General features: G+C 39.1%; 1 protein-coding gene across 1 annotated transcript in view; it reads right to left on the bottom strand.

Moving 5' to 3' along the window:
* LOC126285336 (probable ATP-dependent RNA helicase kurz) overlaps nucleotides 1-21,272 on the bottom strand; it is a 131,854-nt gene that overhangs the window by 93,427 nt on the left and 17,155 nt on the right. Inside the window, exons 3-4 of the mRNA XM_049984653.1 lie at nucleotides 16,274-16,549; nucleotides 8,129-8,664 (exon numbers count right to left, since the gene is read on the bottom strand). Of these exons, the coding sequence (XP_049840610.1) occupies nucleotides 8,129-8,664; nucleotides 16,274-16,549 (812 nt within the window). The remainder of the gene's footprint in view (nucleotides 1-8,128; nucleotides 8,665-16,273; nucleotides 16,550-21,272) is intronic.

Raw genomic sequence — 21,272 nt, 5'->3', positions numbered from 1 at the left:
TTAGAACTGCTCTGTATTCTGGCACACTGATAATGTGTCTGCTAATTTTCATAAGTTCACCCATTCTACCGTTAGATGGTTGTCTTGCTACACCAGTAGCTTTCGTTGTGTAACACCCGCTTTAAATGTTACCCAGTACCTGATTTTTATACCTAAGAAGTGTAATTTTGAAGAAATATCTTTATTTATTATTATTTTTTATTTTACTGTAAAGTAGTTGTTTTAATTTCTAAAGGCTTATTGCTTTATTCTATGCTTCCGTAGAACCTAAACAATATTCATTCCACAATATGTAGGTGATGCAACACTTTTTTAAGCACATTGCAACTCTCTAAGTGGTTCTATAATTTCACTATAAATTTGCAAAATTTTCTTTCTGGCATGTGCATATCCATTATTTTAGTCTTATTACGTTAGCTATTCATTTAATCTTATTACAATGCTGACTTCCTCCACTAAATTTCTGCATTCACTGTTGAAGTTTTCTGTTCCAGAGGGAAACTATAAAATGTCGTAAGCACTGATTGTGCAACATGCATTCCTTCTTCATTTTCCCAGTTTAAGGATCTAAGGACTTCCATCCATATGCACTGAAATATGAGAACTATTCAGAAAGTATGGAATGTTTTGGCATTTAAAAAAACTAAGTACAAGAAATGCATTTTATTACATACATCTGAAAGAGTGACTGACGTACTAGTTTTCCACATAGTCACCAAACACATAGACGGACTTATCATAGCAGTGGACAAGCTTTGAAAGACCTTCATAGTAAAATTCTGCTGCACGAGACTTCAGCCAGTGAGTCACGTCCACCTGGTGTTCCGCGTTGTCATCAAAGTGCTGTGTTGCAAGCCAATTCTTCATCTTGGGAAACAAATGGAAGGCACTTGGAGCAAGATCAGGGCTGTAAGGCAGATGAGGGAAAATTTCCCGTTTGAATGAATTAAGGAGTTCTTTAGTGAGGTTTGCCATATGAGGTCGGGCATTGTCGTGCAAGAACAAAATTTTGGACGTCAGCTTTCGTCGGCGTTTGTTTTGAACTGTTCTTGTAAGGCTGTGCAAAGTTTGACAGTACCGGGAAGAATTTATGGTTGCTCCACATTCGAGAAAATCAATAGGAAGCATACCTAGCCTATCCCAAAACACTGTTGCCATCAACGTCCTTGCTGACAAGGTTTGCAAACATTTTCTTGGTTTTTGGGGGGGACCATGTGTGCCCCCACTCCATGGACTATAATTTTATATCACAGTTGAACTGTTTCACCCAAGTCTCGTCATTGGTTACGATTTGATTCAGTAATGAATCACGATGTTTGTCGTAGGCCTCCAGAAATGTCAACGTTGCCCCCATTCGCTGTTCTTTATGGTGCTCTGTAAGCATTTTGGGCACTCAACATGCACAAAATTTGTGGTAGCCTAGCTTTTGATTGACAATTTCAACCAACAAAGTCCGTGAAACTTGAGGAGAAGAAAGCAAAAGCTTCATTATTGTGAAGCGACGGTTTTCATCAATTATTTCATCAACTTTAGCGACAAGGTTGTCAGTCACAATGCTTGGGCGTCCACTCTTCTCTTCATCATGAACGTTGTTTCAGCCATTTTTAAATCAAATGCACCATTTCCGGATGGAACAGTCACTCATTACGTTGTTTCCGTACAATTCGCACAGTTCACGATAAATTTATGTGGGTTTTAGGTTTTTTGTCAACAAAAACCATATCACAAACCGCACCTCACAACTGGCAGGATTTTTGATTGCAGTGCACATTTCAAATTTGAATACTGAAAAATCCAGACGCACAGAGAAGTTCCTGCTGTCATTGATGGACACTGACTGAGCTGCCAAGCACGCACATACCAAAATACACATAATCGGCACGCGTCTAGTGGCATCAGATGGAACAGTTCCCTATTTTCTGAATAGCTGTAGTATGTTTCAGTAAATGAAAGGTCTTGGTATCATTTTTGTGCAACTTGTTAACCATATGTGCCCAAAAGTTGAATGATATGAATAAACAATTTGATTAATGAAGAATGTAAAGCACAGGTTGTTAATACATGTGAGAAAGTTAAAAACGGTATACTATTTTTAAGGACATTAATTGTATCAAAAAGAAAACTCACACGAGAAAACTGTAAAATTATGAGACAGGATTGTTGGTGAAATTTTTAGTACAGCCAATAGCCCTGTCCACCTTCATCTCCCCTCATCCTCATAACAAGTAGATCCCTCTCTCGCCCTGTGGTCTGAAAGATCTGTTCTTTGCTTTTAACCTTCTCTGCCCTATCACCTTCTTCTCCCAAGTTACGGAAGTTGGGATTCTTTTATATGTGTCTATGAACAGTTCTATAGATTTTAGATCCTTAATGTAAGGACTGGCCAGCAGTAATGCCTCATAATTTTTTTGGTATAGTACTTTCCATTATTGAAATGGCTTTCTTCCCTGGTAACACAGCTGCCCAAGAGAATTGATAATTTCTAATGTATAATAACATTTATTAAGCTATACATTTTTTGGTTCCAAACCTTTTAAAAATCTATTTCATTTTCTTGTTGGTGCCAGTGATATCCACATTTACATCCATACTCTATAAACCACTATGACGTGCATGGCAAAGTATCTTCACACTGTACCAGTTATCACGGTATTTTCCTATTCCATTCACATTAGTCTAACCTTATCTTCATGATATCTGCAGATAATGTATTTTAGTACTGTACATTCCTAGCTTTGTCACTTAAAGTTGATTCTGGCAAGTTACTAAGCAGGTTTTCACAGGATAATTTGAGTCTATGTCCAAGTGTTAGCCAATTAAGCTTTTTTTAGCATGTCTGAGATGCTCTCCTGTGGGTCAAACAAATTTGTGGGCATTCGTACTTCTCTTCTTTGTATACATTCAGTATTGACTGTTAGTACTATTTGGTATGCGTCCCGCACACTTGAGCAACATGAGTCCCATGAGTGTTTTGTAAGCAATCTGCTATGCAGACTGGTTTCATTTCTCTAGCATTCTACCAATGAAATAATCTACTTTACCTATAACTCCGCATATGTGATTGTCCCTTCTCATATTCCTGCAAACTGGTAAGCCCAGGTATTTGTAAGAGTTGACTGATCCCAAGTGTGGTTCACCGATATTGTATCCATAGAACACGGTTTCTTTTTTTTTCATTTTCCATATATGAGCATTTAAAGCAAGTTGCCAATCTTTCCATCACTTTGAAATCTTTTCAAGATCTGATTAAATATTGCTGCAGTGCTTCAATGTAGGCAGCTGCATTATTTGTAAAAAGTCTGAGCTCAGTGTTAGTATTGTCTGCAAGGTCATTAATATACATCATGGGCAGCAACGATCCGAACACACTTTCTCAAGGCCCACCAGAAGCTACAACTTCATCATCTGTCAATGACTCCCCATCCAACATAGCATGCTGTGTCTTCACTACCAAGAAATCCTCAGTTCAGTCACAAATCTCACTTATGACCATACTTTTGATAATAAGTGTGTGTTTTGTAGTGAGTCAAATGCTCTTTGGAAGAGAATAAATACTGCATGTATGTAACTGGTTTGACCCACATCTTTTGGGTATCTTGTGAGGAAATGTGAGGGTGGAATTTCACATTATTGATGTTTCTGGAACACATGCTGTCTGATATAAATTGTACTTAAGAAAAGGTATTTCTTAAAAATATGTAAAAACTGTGTTGGAAACATATAGTGCATGGATATGGCTCCCAAGTGACCACTAATTGGGAGAACTGTTGTGAGTGTGTACCGTAAGCTCTAGGGACTACAGGAAAGAAAACAGACACAGAGTAATGTTAATCATGTAAGCATAGAGTTTCTGAGAATCTCTCATGTTTTCATAGGAGTAATCCAGTTTATTAGTCATTTTTGTTATATCCTAGTTAGTAGATGGGGATGATTTATTGTAAAAAAAATTAGCAATCATTATGATGATACAAACATAAAGTCTTTCACAACCAGTTGTCTCAGCTGGGGCAAAGGGAGGGAGCGGGGGGGGGGGGGGGGGGGGGGGGGGGGGGGGTCAACCAAAGGAACACAAATGTTTTTGTAGACCAGGGAAAGTAAAAAATTGATTGCAGCAGATATACTTTTCAGTCAAGAAACCATGAACTGATAAGTTTTCAGTGTGGTGAAAGGATTGGCAACTTGCTTCAACTGCTCTGAAATGTAAAATTCTGCACTTCCAAGTTGAAAAAAAAGTAGAATCCTATGATTACAATACCAGTGAGTCACATTTGCAATTTGGTAACTAATGCCAATAGCTGTGTGTATAAATCTACAGGAACACAAAATGGATTGATCACATAGGCTGTTGTAGATAATGCAGGTGGCAACTGTAGTTCATACATAGAATACTAAGGAAATGCAATCAGTCTACAACGCACATTGCATACAAAACATAGCTGTGGAACTCATCCTAGAATACCGATCAAAACTGTGGGACTTTTACCAAATAAGACTACAAGGCAATATTGAAGCTACATTAATATGAGCAAATAAGGGCTGTAAGAAGTTTGATCCAAGATTTTTACATCAAATTCCACCATCATACCTTAGTGAAAGGTCTTGCTAAGAAACTGTGAAAATTCTGGTCCCACATAAAATTGCTAGAAAGGATTCTACCCAGTAACTTGTTGATGCAGTCTTGTGTGGCCATAGAACACAGCAAAAGGAAAGCTGATGCTTTAAATTTCACATTTAAGAAGTCATTAACTGAGAAGGATAGTACAAATAAATCATTGTTTGACAACTGCATGGACTCCCAAATGAAAGACATAGTAACAGGCATCCCTGGTGTAGAGAAACAACTGAGAGTACTGAAAAAAAACAAGTCACCAACTCTAGATGGAATTCCAATTCAGTTTTACACAGAGTGCTCCACAGCATTGGCCCACTACTTATCTTGCATTTATCACAAACCTCTTACCTAGCACAAACTCCCAAGCAACTGCAAAAAAAGTGCAGGTTACTCCCATGTATCAGAAGGGTAAAAAAATGGCTCCACTTAATTACAGACCAATATTTTTAACATCGGTTTGCTGCATAATTCTTGAACATATTCTGAGTTTGAATATAATTAATTTCCTCGAGGTGGAAAAGCTTCTGTCCACAAATCAGCACACATTTAGAAAGCATCACTCGTGCAAAACTCAGCTTGCCCTTTTCTCACGACATCCTGCAAACCACAGACGGAGAGCAACAGGCAGATTCTACATTCCTAGATTTTCAGAGAGTATTTGACATGGTACCCCACAACAGGTATGAGGAGTAGATTCCCAGGTAAGCAAGTGGCTTGAAGACTTTTTTAATAATACAACCCAGTACGTCATTTTCAATGACGCCTGTCTGTCAGAGATAAGGGCATTATCAAGTGTTACAGGACTACAATTATTCTCTATATAGGTAAGGGTGACTACCAATTTACAGTTGTTTGCTGCTGACACTGTGGTGTACAGGAAATTGTCATCACTGAGTAACTGTAGGAGGATTTGTGATGATTTGACAGAATTTTTAGTTGATGTGATGGACGTCAGAATTTTATAAATATAGAAAAATGTAAGTTAATGTGGACAAGTAGGAATAACAATTCTGTAACATTTGAATACATTATTAGTAGTGAGCAGCTTGACACTGTCACATCAATTGAATATCTACGTGTAATACTGCAAAGCAATACGAAATAGAATGAGCACTTAAAGACGATAGTAAGGAAGGTGAATGGTCGACGTCACTTTATTGGGAGAATTTTAGGAAAGTTTATATCATCCATACAGGAGATTGCATATAGAACACTAATATGACCCATTCTTGAGTATTGCTCAAGAGCGTGGGATCTGCAATAGCTTGGATTAAAGGAAGACATTGAAGTAATTCACAGGCATGCTGCTTGATTTCTTACCATTAGCTTCAATCAACAACAAATATTACGGAGATGCTTTGTGAACTCAAAAGGGAATCCCTGGGCGGAAGACAATGTTCTTTTCACAAGGCACTACTGAGAAAATTTATACAACCGCATTTGACGCTGAGTGTGGAATGATTCTACTGCTGACACTGTATGTTTCACTTAAGGACTAAAAAGATAAGACAAGACAAATTAGGGCTCGTAAAGTGACATATACACAGTTGCTTTTGTAACACTGCATTTGTGAGTGGAACGGGAAAGGAAATGACTATTAGTGGTATAAGGCGCTCTCCGCCATGCACCATTCAGTAGCTTGCAGAGTATGTATGTAGTTGTAGATGCAGATGTAGAAGGACAGCACAAATGGTTGCAAGTGTGACTGACCTGTCGAGGAGTGTTAAAACAACTAAACTGGCAGATGCTTGAAGACAGATGCAAACTATTCCATGAAAGCCTAAATAGAAAGTTTCTAGAACCAACTACTAAGTGCCAAATATAGGAAATAAACTGCTCTCTATATGACACTCCCATAGGTACTGAAATGACAAAGTTAGATTAAAGACAGCACACAAAGAGGTTATAAGGCAATCATTCTTCCTGTGCTCCATACATCAGAGGAACAGGAAAAAGCCCTAATAACTGGTAGAATCAGGAGTATTGCCCGCCATGCAATTTACAGCCGTTTGGAGAGAATATATGTAAATGAATTAATGAGTGACACTTGCCTGAAGGTTTATACATTGATACAGTGGACTGATTTTCATCTTAATGCCTTGGATATGCACCAATTGACACACAAATACAATACACTTATAAACACATTGAAAATGTCTTCATACAGAAAGATTAATTCCTACACATGAGATAACATGTAATTTCTTGAATCTTGTTTTAGTGTTTCTTAGCATAACTCATTCCGATCACATAGCTGAGTACCAGCTGAATGAACTTATACTCAACGAGATGTCCTGATTAACTTATACAGTATAACATGATTGTTGGAGACCGGTTCATAATTTAACAAATGATTTAAAACAAGAGTGTTTCTATTCATGAATCAATTTCATCACACATCAGTAGAGCATTGTATTAATAAATTCCTTTGGTCGCCCCCCCCTTCCCCCCCACACACACACAATATCATGAAATAATAAATGAGTAAAGGCAGGCATTCACACATAGGTGAATGATGTGTAGCACATACAAACATAAAACAGCAGACAGACACAATTAATCTTCAAACTAACACTCTTTTACTAGAATAAGTTCACACTTTTGCAGAACAAAGTACTTAATAAACTGACCACAATGTAAGGAGTACTGCTATCTCTGACGTTATGAGTAATTCAGTCATTTTGAAAAAAGGTGTGCAGGATTAGTTCTGCAATTTGTGGTTGAAACAGTACCATCTTTGTTAATCAATAGCCCTTATGGAGGAACATTTTGAATGAACATATATGAAAAGGATTCTATGATCAGTGATTACTTGTTTAATTAACCAATAAACACAAGGTAACAATAATTACCTCAGTATGAACATGAAATGGACCACCTATTAATGCAACACTCCATCACTCCAGGCACTGTTAGGGATTTGAGTCAACATGCTAAAGAGGCAACAAAACAAAGTAATTTGACTTGCACTGTTGTTATTTCAAAGAAACATTTTCCATTTTGCAACTGAATAACTTTAATATCTGAAAAGTATAACAGAGATGTGTTCATATTAGGAACACAGTCAGGTTTATTTCGTAATGAATCATGTTCTCTATGTAAAGTTCCAGTACTTAAGGCTGATAGCCACAGAATTAATTAAAATAACTGAAACAAAAAGCTTTACATCTGTTGGTGTGACAAGGACAGTAATTTCATATCTGTTTCTGCAGTAGGACACAGCTTACATTTTATCAGCATTACTGCAAAGTAGAGGAGTAACTTTACAGCATGCATATATGAGTGGCTATGAGTGGACGTGTTTGTGAATTGTGTGTGCACCTATTTATATGTACACTAGAAAAAGAACAGTAGCTTGACAGCCAGTGCCACCTCTCTACTGTTAAGTTATTCTATGTGCCACACATCATTCTTCTGCATATGAATGATTATCTCAATTAATTTTTATTTCTTGTTTCCATTTTAGTGTACCTGTTATTGTACAACTTGTGAAGTGCATTAACTTTAAAGGCTTACTTGGCATATCCTGCCTCATACAGGAACTGAGGCACTTGAGTTGTTTTTCCACTACCAGTTTCACCTGCGAGTACAACCACAGGATTTTCATTAATAGCTTCCATTATTGCCTGTTCCTCAGCTAGAATTGGAAGCTTAAGTCTACTTTCCTGCATTTCAGCAGTTCTGTGAACAGGAACAAAAACAGCTGGCTGACATGGTTTCTTTCTGGTCTGTTCTGCACTCTTCACAACAGTACCACTATCAGATTGGCTGTTTACTGTAGGAACATTTTCACTGCAGTTATAGGGTGCACCAACAGGTGGCACTCTGTTAGTCACACTTTTTGTGGGGCTATTTTCTGATGACTTTAACACACAATCCCTTAAATTCTCAGTTTTAGTCATCTTATCCATTTCAACAGATATATTATCTACTTTTGACTTTACAGCAGCACCTGAAGAAGAGTTACTAGCTGCCTCTTCGTATCCAGTCTCGTTTTCACTACTGCTAACACTTTCATCCTCACTATCACTATCATCACTGCCATCCGAGTCCTGAAAAATTAACAGTGTAAGTAGCATTCATGGAAACTGAATACATTTAGACATTAAAATAATTAATGGAAAATCTTATATAAAGATATGAAACAAATACTAACAAAGAGATAGAGGGGCTGGCCAGTACTTACCTCAGCTCAGTACAGCCGATAGATACACAAAAAACAACAACCGAAAATTTAAGTTCCTAGCTTTCGGAATAAATGTTTCTTCATCAGGGAGGAGAGAGGGGAAATAAAGGGAAGAAAGGAAAGTGGATTTAGTTACTCACAACCCAGGTTATGAAGCAACAGGGAAAGGAAAACAGGGAGGGTAGCAAGGATGGAGGCATGGTTGTCAGAGGGAAGCCAAAGATATTCTACTGTAGGTACTGTGCCAGCTTCAAACCAAAGAGGATGCATACAGAAGTAAAGATGTATATAGTATAAAGATGTAGGATGAAAACATGCATGAATGGCTAAAGAGGAAAGGGAAAGAGGAGAAGACTGAAGAGTAAATAGGAGTGAGGTTGGTTAACGTAGGTTCAGTCCAGGAGGATGGCGGGATGAAAGGATGTGTTGGAGTGCAAGTTCCCATCTCCGCAGTTCAGAGGGACTGGTGTTGGGAGGGAGAAGCCAAATGGCACATACGGTGTAGCAGGTTCCTAGGTCCCTAGAATTATGCTGGAGGGCATGCTCCGCTACTGGGTATTGGACATCTCCTAGGCGGACAGTTCGTCTGTGTCCGTTCATGCGCTCAGCCAGTTTAGTTGCTGTCATACCAATGTAAAACGCTGTGCAGTGCAGGCATGTCAGCTGATAAATGACGTGTGGTTTCACACATGGCCCTGCCTTGAATTGTGTATGTTTTACCAGTAGCAGGGCTGGAGTAGGTGGTTGTGGGGGGATGCATGGGGCAGGTTTTGCAGCGGGGTTAGTTACAGGGGTAGGAACCGCTGGGTAGAGAAGGTAGTCTGGGAATATTGTAGGGTTTAACAAGGATGTTATGGAGGTTAGGGGGGCGACAAAAGGCAACTCTGGGTGGTGTGGGGAGAATTTTGTCAAGGGATGATCTCATTTCAGGGGTTGACTTGAGAAAGTCATATCCCTCGCGGAGTAATTTATTGATGTATTCGAGGCCAGGATAATATTGGGTGACAAGGGGGATGCTTCTGTGTGGTCTGAGGGTAGGAACATTGTTGTTGGGTGGGGAGGAATGTATTGCTAGAGAGATCTGTTAGTGGACAAGGTCTGTAGGATAGTCGCGGGAGAGGAAAGCTCTGGTCAGGTTATTGGTGTAATTGTTGAGGGATTCGTCACTGGAGCAGATACGTTTGCCACGAATACCTAGGCTGTAGGGAAGGGAGCGTTTGATGTGGAATGGATGGCATCTATCAAAAGTGAAGGTACTGTTGTTTGTTTGTGGGTTTGATATGTACAGAGGTGTGGATGTGAGCTTCAACAAGATGAAGGTCAACATCCAGGAAGGTGGCTTGGGTTTTGGAGAAGGACCAGGTGAAATTCAGATTCGAAAAGAAGTTGTAAACATCCTGTGTGAGCAGCACCTATTAGACAGAGGGGGTCTGACAGCTGATCAGTCCCAGTCATTTCACCAGGAAGGAGGTACATGGCTCGTGTTGTCTGTAGTTCAACCATGCCTAGACAGTCAATACCGCAGTTCGATGGCGTCCACATTATTATTTTGTACCAGGAAGGGATCTCAACAAGGGAATCATCCAGGCATCTCAGAGTGAACCAAAGTGATGATGTTTGGACATGGAGGAGATACAGACAGACAGGAACTGTCAATGACATGCCTCACAAAGGCCGCCCAAGGACTACTACTGCAGTGGATGACCGCTACCTATGGATTACAGATCGGAGGAACTCTGACAGCAATGGGACCATGGTGAATAATGATTTTTGTGCAGCCACAGGACGTCGTGTTACAACTCAAACTGTGCGCAATAGGCTGCATGATGTGCAACTTCGCTCCCAATGTCCACAGTGAGGTCCAGCTTTGCAGCCACGACACCATGCAGCATGGTACAGATGGACCCACCAACATGCCAAATGGACTGCGGACTGCTCGGGACTGGCACCATGTCCTCTTCACTGTCACATTTGCCTTCAACAAGACAATCGTCGGAGATGTGTTTGGAGACAACCTGCTCAGGCTGAATGCTTCAAGAAACTGTTTAGCAAGTACAGCAAGGTGGAGGTTCCATTTGTTTTGGGGTAGCATTATGTAGGGCTGATGTATGCTGCTGGTAGTCATGAAAGGCGCCGTAATGGCTGTACAATTTGTGAATGCCATCCTCCGACCAATAGTGGAACCGTATAAGCAGCATATTGTTGAGGTATTCATCTTCATGGACGACAATTCGCACCCCCATCGTGCACATCTTGTGAACGACTTTCTTCAGGGTAACGACATCGCTCAAATAGAGTGGCCAGCATGTTCTCCATACATGAGCCCTATCAAACATGCCTGGGATAGATTGAAAAGGGCTATTTATGGATAACGTGGCCCACAAACCACTCTGAGGGATCTATGCCGAATTGCCATTGAGGAGTTGGACAATCTGGACCAACAATGCCTTGATGAATTTGTGGATAGCATGCCATGACGAATACAGGCATGCATCAATGCAAGAGGATATGCTACTGGGTAGTAGAGGTACCAGTGTGTACAGCAATCTGGTCCACCACCTCTGAAGGTCTCACTGTATGGTGATACAACATGTGGTTTTCATGAGCAATAAATAGGGCGGAAATGATGTTTATGTTGATCTCTATTCCAATTTTCTGTACAGGTTCCACAACTCTTGGAAGAAAGGTGATGCAAAGCTTCTTTTGATGTGTATCATAACATTGAACAAAACTATTAATAATAAATAAAGTAGATAGAACCTTTAGCATTGACAGTTTGAAGATCATGAAGTATAAAAATGTACATGCTTTTTACAGTAAAAAATTTGCAGATATTAGTCTCTAGTTGAAATGGAGGTGCCTTGTTAGAAGAATCCAGCTGCAGAGTATTTTCATTTCAAATCTCTGAAGGGAAGAAACTTTCAGTCTCACATTTGCCATCATGTACAGACACACTGGTAGCCTACAGACAGTAGTTTTCTTTCATTAGCATTTGAGCTACCTGCGACTCACTTGCTCCATTCTGACATGTGATCACATATGACATACATTGATAAACATAACTGGACAAATACACTGCCCCTAACTGGAGGTTGCAAATAACAACACAATACTTCAAAAGTTTCACATCTGTCAAAGATGCCTTTTACAATAGTAAACAACTGGAAACACAACTTTAAACATCTCCAGCTCTGATTCATTAATTTATCTATTCAAATATTAGGAGCTTGATGCTAAAGTTCATTTCATTAAGTAGTAAGTTAACACCAGATCTAATTACATTATTTTTGAAGAATAAAACACATTAAATCAGTAGGATTATCATAACATAAATATATTTTACGCCTTGCAGAACAGTTAGTACCAGTTGAATGCAACACAGTAGTAACAACAGATTCCTGGTCTTCAGCCTTTTTCATTACTTTATATTACTAGTTATATTTTCTCCAAGGCACTTTTTAAATGCTTCTTTGGAAGATGTTCCATATATGTAAATAAATGATTTAGTACAAGATATTAAAACCATTATTAATCATATACTGTAATAAGACAGTTTAGGATACATAATTTCCTTAACACTTGTAAAAGAGTACATTTTAAAAAGTCACAACTTCGAAAATATTAGAGAATCGTGCTTGGTTGTAAAATGTTTACGTGTACATCTACATGGATACCCCGCAGGCCACCATGTGTGGGGTGGAGGGTATCCTGTACCACTACTTGTTATTTTCCCTCCTGTTCCACTCACCACTAGAGTGTGGGAAAAACGACTTCTGTACGCCTCGGTATGAGTCTTAGTTTCTCGTATCTTATCTTCATGGTCTGTACACGCAGTGTATGTTGGTGGCAGGAAAATCATTCAGCAGTCAGCTTCAAATACCAGTTCTCTAAATTTTCTCAATAGTGTTTCTCAAAAAGAACATTACCTTCACTCCAGAGATTCCCATTTGGGTTCCCGTGGCATCTCCATAACACTGATGTGTTGTTCGAACCTACCAGCAACAAATCTGGCCCCCCACCTGTGAATTCCTCTTGAAGATTTTTTGCTTAGTGCTTGTTGCTGATTTGGCTTTGAGTACATTAAAATGATGACAGATGAGGACAAGGCACAATGTGTCATCTGGTATGCCGAATCCAAATTTGTGGCAACAGTGTTGCAGAATTATTGACATTAGTGCAGGAGGGCACCACCAGCAAAAACAAGCGTAATGAAGTGGTCCAAAAATGTTTTAAGAGACAGGCAGTGTCAAAGACCTTCCTTGAAATGAATGTCCCCTGTATCTCAACCAAATGTTGACAGACTGCAAGGTGCATTTCAATGCAGCCCCCAGAAGTCAGTTCATCGTCCCCACATGAATAGCATGAAGCAAGATCAAAGTTATACCTTTTAGTATACAAAGTGCAAATGGTCCAAGCATTTCATCCAAACAGACACCTTTAGTGTAATGCATTAATATGTTCCATGCTGACCAGCATGGAGTCTAAAATTGATTACCTGAAAAATAGTCTGTTTTTTACATGAAGCAACACATTTCTGGACATGTTAATCACCACATCATCAGGATTTGGTGCTCTGAAAACCAACATATCACCCATGAACACATCTGTAATATTCTGAAGCTTAATGTTTGACGTGGCCTAATGCACAGTGAGGTGATAGGCCTACTTGCCTCACAGCAAAAACCGTAACACAATATGTTTACCAGGACATGCTACTGCAGATCAAAGAGCTACAGCCATCCATCATCTTCCTGGATGATGGTGTACACCCACATTTTTTGAAAATGTGGGATGTACTGAATCACACATTTCCCAAAAGGTGGATCGGTCATGGTGGTCCCATTGCATGGCTCCCACACTCTTCCAATGCCATGCCATTAGACTTCTTTGTGTGACATTGCACCAAAAATCGTGTGGGCGCAACACTAATCAATGACTCTGCTACCTTTCGCACAGGAATCAATGACGCAACCACCACTGTTGATGATTCATTGCTGATGCATTCATGGGCGGAACCTGAATATCCCCTTGATGTAATAAAAGTGATGAATGTGACATAATTTGAAATTTTAGTATAACAGAAAAATACTATGAGAGCTGCTAAAAGTTTTACAACAACTAGGGTGCACTATCTCTAACAGTTTCTAAGCTACACTTTTTGAATGGTAATGGGACTTTACTGGCACCCTGTATCTCCCCTCGTACATTAACTTCTCTTTAGCTTAAAGACTTTACTCTTGTAAATTCATTTGGCACTTTTACATTCTTATATAAAAGTTGCTGCTTATCACTATTTCCTCCAACTTGATGATTTTCCTTCGTCCAATGCAACTATGCTTTCTAACAAAGCAATGTTAATGGCATACATTAATATCTGCTAATTTCTTACAATATTTTGTTAATTCAGCCCTACAGTAGATGTCTTTACATGTATGTAACATAAGGTTTCTATGGATTTCATTGGTATTCAACCTGTGCTAGTGCACCAATGCTCATTGTTATGCATTTGTACGAGCCATGCATCACATTATAGGAGGAATAATTGGAACTGCTGTAAAAATATTATCTTTGGCTATGTTTGCAATGTCTTAGGTACACCAGTGCAGAAGTTGGTTGCCCTTATATCATGCAGGGCATGCAAGATCCTTTGTTTGTGTGGATAATGTGTTTTTATTCAGTACATATTAAATGTTATCCCTATAATTAAGAACCAGAGGGCAAATTACTTGATTTCTTTTGGTTCTGTCTATTGAAAATACTCGAAATGTAGAAATGAACTACATTACACAATTGTAATATGCAGATCTAGGGTTATGCCAATAAATGTTCATGTCTGTGACACTTAGATATTTTCTTTTAGTTTCTGTTAACAATTGATGACATTCTTGATGTTCTCATTAATCTCAATGCATGTGGTTTCTCTGAACTTGATGACAATAATGTTAACAATATTTGCAACAGCAGAGAAACTTCCTCTAGTGCAGAAGTGTTTGCAAGAGTCTCCCACTTGCAGTAATTCAGTACCCAGAAATTGGACACAAGTATTGACATTATCATCACTGAGTCAGGGCAGCTTTTAGGTGTTTTTTTTTCCCCCTCCAAATGAGTTTGACAAAAATACCTAATGTGTACTGTTATTGGGAAAAAAAATATGGCATGCGATCTGGTTTCTGATATAGTGGCACGAAACTACTTTCAGAAACTAGTTCTCTGTTGCATTTCCAGGGCTTCTTACTGCTACTGAAATCACAAAGAAGGAAGTGAAGTGTCCTTGGTTGTGTTGGTTATTCATCAGGAACAACATGAAGCATATCTGTGTGGCTTGTAGTGAACAAACATTTGAACTTAAGAAGACAGAAGGATTCAATCTGTCTGCGTCATAATTCTTTGAGGAAGCTTAAAGAAACCATCCTCAGAGCGATGCTAGTTATTTTTGAAGGTTACAACCCAGTTTTGATCGAATTTTCTCATGTTGAAAAATGAAAAAGGAGCAATTTAGTTTTAAAAACCCTTCTACAGCCAAGATCGAATAAATATTCCCTTATTTTTGACAACCGGTTTTGACACACTTGGCTGTCATCTTCTGGTTTTCAAAATCTTGTGCTACAAATCATGTTCATCATGAGTTGAAACCTCATGTCATGTTGTCATATTAGCGGATAAGTTGTAGCACTTTATGTAAAGGTCTGTCAGAAATAAATCAAACAATCAAAAAGCACCTTGTGCACATGGCCATGTTCGTATATGTAGTGGTCACAGATGATTGTTAAGTCTTAAAAATCACAATATACAGTAATATGTACCATCTATTTATGAAAGCTTGACATGTTCCTGTTGTTGATGATTCACCTTAGACAGTGTACATGGTGCCATATACACATATCTGCATATATTAGCTTGACATGTTCCATTGTTTGATGATTTACCTTAGATGGTGTATACAATACCATTTACACCCACTAAGGTGAATCATCATCGGATGGAACATGTCATGCTAACATAAACAGATGTGTTGTTATATATTTCATTGTATATTGTAATTTTTAAGGCTTAACAATCATCTGCGAATGGTACATATATGGACATGGCCATGTGCATTAGTTGCTTTTTGACTATAAATGATTTACCTATGACAAGCCTTTGCATAATTTGCTATGTTTTATCCACTAATATGACAACTTGGCATGAGATTTCAATTCACAGTGAACATTTTTTGTAAGAAAAACTTTTAAAGAGCAGTTAATGAAAGAAAGGTGTGTCGAAACTGGTTCTTGAAAACGAAGTATTTATGCGATCTTGCTTGTGGAAAGATCCAATTTTGTTTTTTGGGATTGTTATAGCAAAAATTTCTGACATACTCAAGCTAGATACAGCTTTAAACCAAATTTTATCAAAATTTAAATGTACTGTAAGGCTGTTGTACACATTCCTAATGTCTTTATTAATTATAGCAACATGCGAAGGTTAAAACTTACTTCCAAACCAACAACATTTGGGTTGTTGCTACACATTTCACTCTTTTCCTCTTCAGCACTTGCTAAAAGTCGCCTCCTCTTTGCACTGCCACTAATGCTGTTCAAAACAGTACCATTTTCCACATTCTGCCGCTCTGTATTCTTCTTTGTGCTGCTCCCAGATTCTGACAAGTGACGTTTTAGACCCTCTGTCTGTATTTTTGTAATGGATGTCAGCTGATTAAGAACTTCAGGTGAAGCTTGTACTTTAGATAAGGCTTCCAGTAAGTTGGCACGCTACAAACAAATATTAATATACTACAGCAAAATCCATAACAAACAGTGTACAGCATGTCATCTTAATCAAGAAAGTATTTTAACATTATTTAATACTAATGAACTGCAGTACTGTTATAATTCTCATAATGGAATGAAAGTATTCCATTAACAAAATACTGATTTTCTTTATACGGCTGTCATTACATGTGCTTTTACTAAATGAGATGGAAATATTGAACCCCTTGTATCACCTATCTTCTTTAACCCATGACATCAAAATGGCAAACAGAAATCAGTCATTGAAATCCAAAATGTCTAAAACACATGCCACAAGAAGAATTATAGCTTTTCTCATGAAATCATATTCACTGGCTTTACTAACTCTCAACCAAACTGTCACCTTTTAACCCACTTTAGTGCACATTTGGTGAACCAGGCTCTTCCACAGCATGCTGCTGTTGGCATTCTGTATGAAAAAAATACATTATGCTGATTTCTAGATGGGCATGACAACCAACAAGCAGTCTGTCCATGTGAATGGACAGAAGATTTATTCTGTTTCCATTTGTTGTAGCCAACTGGGAGATAGCATGTGGTAGCCAACGGGAAATGCTGAACCTAATGATTTCTTTGGGTGGAAAATTGAAAGTCATTAGTTTTTGATACTGAGGGTGAGAAAAAAAAAAAAAAAACCTAGTCATGCTGAAGACTGACCTGTAGTGTAGCCTAAGGTCCAGGTTAGCCAACAGATCTCAACATGAAACTACGACCGCTGTCACAGACTGATATGTACTGTAGCATGAGACAGACGTTCATCACTGCGACAACCTACTTATGGAAAAATTTTTGCTGAAAATTCTACCAATGTGGTTACATTCTAACATAAAAAAAAAACAGTTTACTTTATTTATGAATCATTGGTAATTACAAAAGAGCATTCTGCCTGTCTACCAGCAACTGACCCATGATTTGTACTGTTCACTTCCCATCATTCAGTGGATGAATAGTTACCAACAGCAGCACACAAGAAGAGAACCATGTACACTGTAAGTGTACTTTTACCATGAGTCCTCTTATACAATAAAGGTTAAACATACTCCAGGGTAAAATGCCTACATGATACTTACTGTTAACAAGCTTTATACATTCTAGAAAAGCGTGGATAAAATGCAACAGATAAATTTTATTACTGGAATAATAACCTTACATATCAAAACTTCCTGGCAGATTAAAACTGTGCCGGTCTGGGATTCGAAGATGGGGCAAGTGCTGTACTGACTGAGCTACCCAAACACAACTCACAACCCATCCTCACTGCTTCACTTCCACCAGTACCTCATCCCCTACCTATCAAACTTCACAGAAGTTCTCCAGCAAAACTTGTGGGACTAGCACTCCTGGCAGAAGGGATACTGTGCAGACATGGCTTAGGCACAGTCTGGGTAGTTGTACCAGTATGACTCAGGAGGTGATATACACGTGAAAGTAAAGCTGTGAGGACAGGTCGTGAGTCACGCTCAGGTAATTCAGTTGGTAGAGAACTAGCCTGTGAAAGGCAAAGGTCCCAGGTTTGAGCCCCGGTCTGGCACATGTTTTAATCTGCCGGGAAGGCTGATATCAGTGCAAACACACAACTGGGTGAAGATGCATTTTGGAACCTTACATATCACTTATGATAAAATTTGTGAAGTGTACCTGTATAAAAACTTATTAAAATGACTTTGTCCAGTTTTACTTGGATTTTTTATTTTCTGTGGTAAAATTGTCCTTGAGGGGAGAAAGTCTGTACCTGGAGCTGGGCACTAGAGGCTGCATAAATGATGCTTACCTGATAGTAGAATTAAATCTGGTCAGCTCTTGTCTTGTGCAGCATGTGCTTTTCATCATCATCATCATCATCATTTAAGACTGATTATGCCTTTCAGCATTCAGTCTGGAGCATAGCCCCCTTATAAAATTCCTCCACGATCCCCTATTCAGTGCTAACATTGGTGCCTCTTCTGATGTTAAACCTATTACTTCAAAATCATTCTTAACCGAATCCAGGTACCTTCTCCTTGGTCTGCTCCGACTCCTCCTACCCTCTACTGCTGAACCCATGAGTCTCTTGGGTAACCTTGCTTCTCCCATGCGTGTAACATGACCCCATCATCTAAGCCTGTTCGCCCTGACTGCTACATCTATAGAGTTCATTCCCAGCTTTTCTTTGATTTCCTCATTGTGGACACCCTCCTGCCATTGTTCCCATCTACTAGTACCTGCAATCATTCTAGCTACTTTCATATCCGTAATCTCAACCTTACTGATAAGGTAACCTGAATCCACCCAGCTTTCGCTCCCATACAACAAAGTTGGTCGAAAGATTGAACGGTGCACAGATAACTTAGTCTTGGTACTGACTTCCTTCTTGCAGAAGAGAGTAGATCGTAGCTGAGCACTCACTGCATTAGCTTTGCAACACCTCGCTTCCAGTTCTTTCACTATGTTGCTATCCTGTGAGAAAATGCATCCTAAGTACTTGAAACCGTCCACCTGTTCTAACTTTGTTCCTCCTATTTGGCACTCAATCCATTTATATTTCTTTCCCACTGACATTACTTTCGTTTTGGAAATGCTAATCTTCATACCATAGTTCTTACGTTTCTAATCTAGCTCTGAAATATTACTTTGCAAACTTTCAATCGAATCTGCCATCACAACTAAGTCACCCGCATATGCAAGACTGCTTATTTTGTGTTCCCATATCTTAATCTCACCCAGCCAGCCTATTGTTTTCAACATATGATCCATAAATAATATGAACAACAATGGAGACAGGTTGCAGCCTTGTCTAACCCCTGAAACTACTCTGAACTATGAACTCAATTTACCATCAACTCTAATTGCTGCCTGACTATCCATGTAAAGACCTTTAATTGCTTGCAAAAGTTTGCCTCCTATTCCATAATCTCCTGGAACAGACAATAACTTCCTCCTAGGAACCCGGTCATATGCCTTTTCTAGATCTATAAAGCATAGATAGAATTTCCTGTTCCACTCATAACACTTCTCCATTATTTGCCGTAAGCTAAAGATCTGGTCCTGACAACCTCTAGGAGGCCTAAACCCACATTGATTTTCATCCAATTGGTCCTCAACTAATACTCGCACTTTCCTTTCAACAATACCTGAGAAGATTTTACCCACAGCGCTGATTAAAGTTGTTACAATCTTTTCTGTTTCCATGTTTAAAGATTGGTGTGATTACTGCTTTTGTCCAGTCTGATGGAACCTGTCCCGACTCCCAGGCCATTTCAATTATCCTGTGTAGCCATTTAAGACCTGACATTCCACTGTATTTGATGAGTTCCGACTTAATTTCATCCACCCCAGCTGCTTTATTGCACTGCAATCTATTGACCATTTTCTCCACTTCCTTAAATGTGATCCTATTTCCATCATCATTCCTATCCCATTCTACCGCGAAATCAGAAACATTACTGATCGTATTTTCACCTACATTGAGCAACTCTTCAAAATATTCCCTCCATCTGCCCAAGGCATCCACAGGATTCACCAGCAGTTTTCCTAACCTGTCCAAAATACTTGTCATTTCCTTCTTACCTCCCTATCGAAGACTGATAATTACACTCCAGAAAGGGTTTTCCAGCAGCTTGACCCATAGTCTCCAACCTGTTTCCAAAGTCTTCCCAAGATTTCTTCTTGGATGCTGCAATTATCTGTTTGGCTTTGTTTCTTTCTTCAACATAACTTTCTCTATCTACCTGAGTTCTAGTATGTAGCCATTTTTGATACGCCTTCTTTTTCCTTTTACAGGCTGCCTTGACTGTGTCATTCCACCAAGCTGTTTGCTTCATCCTACTTTTACACACTACTGTTCCAAGACATTCTTTAGCCACTTCTAGTACTGTGTCCCTGTACCTTATCCATTCCTTTTCCAATGACTGTAATTGACTACACTCAACTAACTGGTACCTTTCTGAGATCGCTGTTATGTACTTGTGACTGATCTCCTTATCCTGAAGTTTCTCCACTCTTATCCTCCTACATATGGACCTGACCTCGTGCACTTTTGGCCTCACAGTCCCAATTTCACTGCAGGTTAAATAATGATCAGTGTCATCAAAGAATCCCCTGAATACACGTGTGTCCCTCACAGCCTTCCTGAATTCCTGATCTGTTGTTATATAGTCAATGACAGATCTGGTTCCCCAGCCTTCCCAAGTATACCGGTGAATGTTCTTATGTTTAAAAAGGAGTTTGTGATTACTAAGCCCATACTGGCACAGAAATCCAAGAATGGTTTCCCATTCCTGTTGGCCTCCATATCCTCTCCAAATTTACCCATAACCTTTCCATACCCTTCTGTTCAATTTCCAATCCTGGCGTTAAAATCACGAATGAGCAGAACACTGTCCTTGTCCTTTACTCTAACAACTACATCACTGAGTGCCTCATAAAAACTATTCATCTTATCTTGATCTGTCCCTCTACAATGCGAATATACTGACACAATCCTAATTTTCTTGCTAGACACTGTCACATCTATCCACATCAGTCATTTGTTTACATACCTTATTGCAACTACGCTGGGTTCCATTTCTTTCCAGATGTAAAACCCTACATCCCACTGTGCTATTCCTGCTTTGACTCCTGACAGGCAGACCTTGTATTCTCCCACTTCCTCTTCTTTCTCACCCCTTACCCGAATGTCACTAACAGCTAAAACGTCCAGCCCCAT

Source organism: Schistocerca gregaria, chromosome 8, assembly GCF_023897955.1.
Source record: "Schistocerca gregaria isolate iqSchGreg1 chromosome 8, iqSchGreg1.2, whole genome shotgun sequence".
NCBI lineage: Eukaryota > Metazoa > Arthropoda > Insecta > Orthoptera > Acrididae > Schistocerca > Schistocerca gregaria.
The sequence above is the reverse complement of the archived record's forward strand: the minus strand, read 5'-3'. Positions and strand labels throughout refer to the sequence as shown.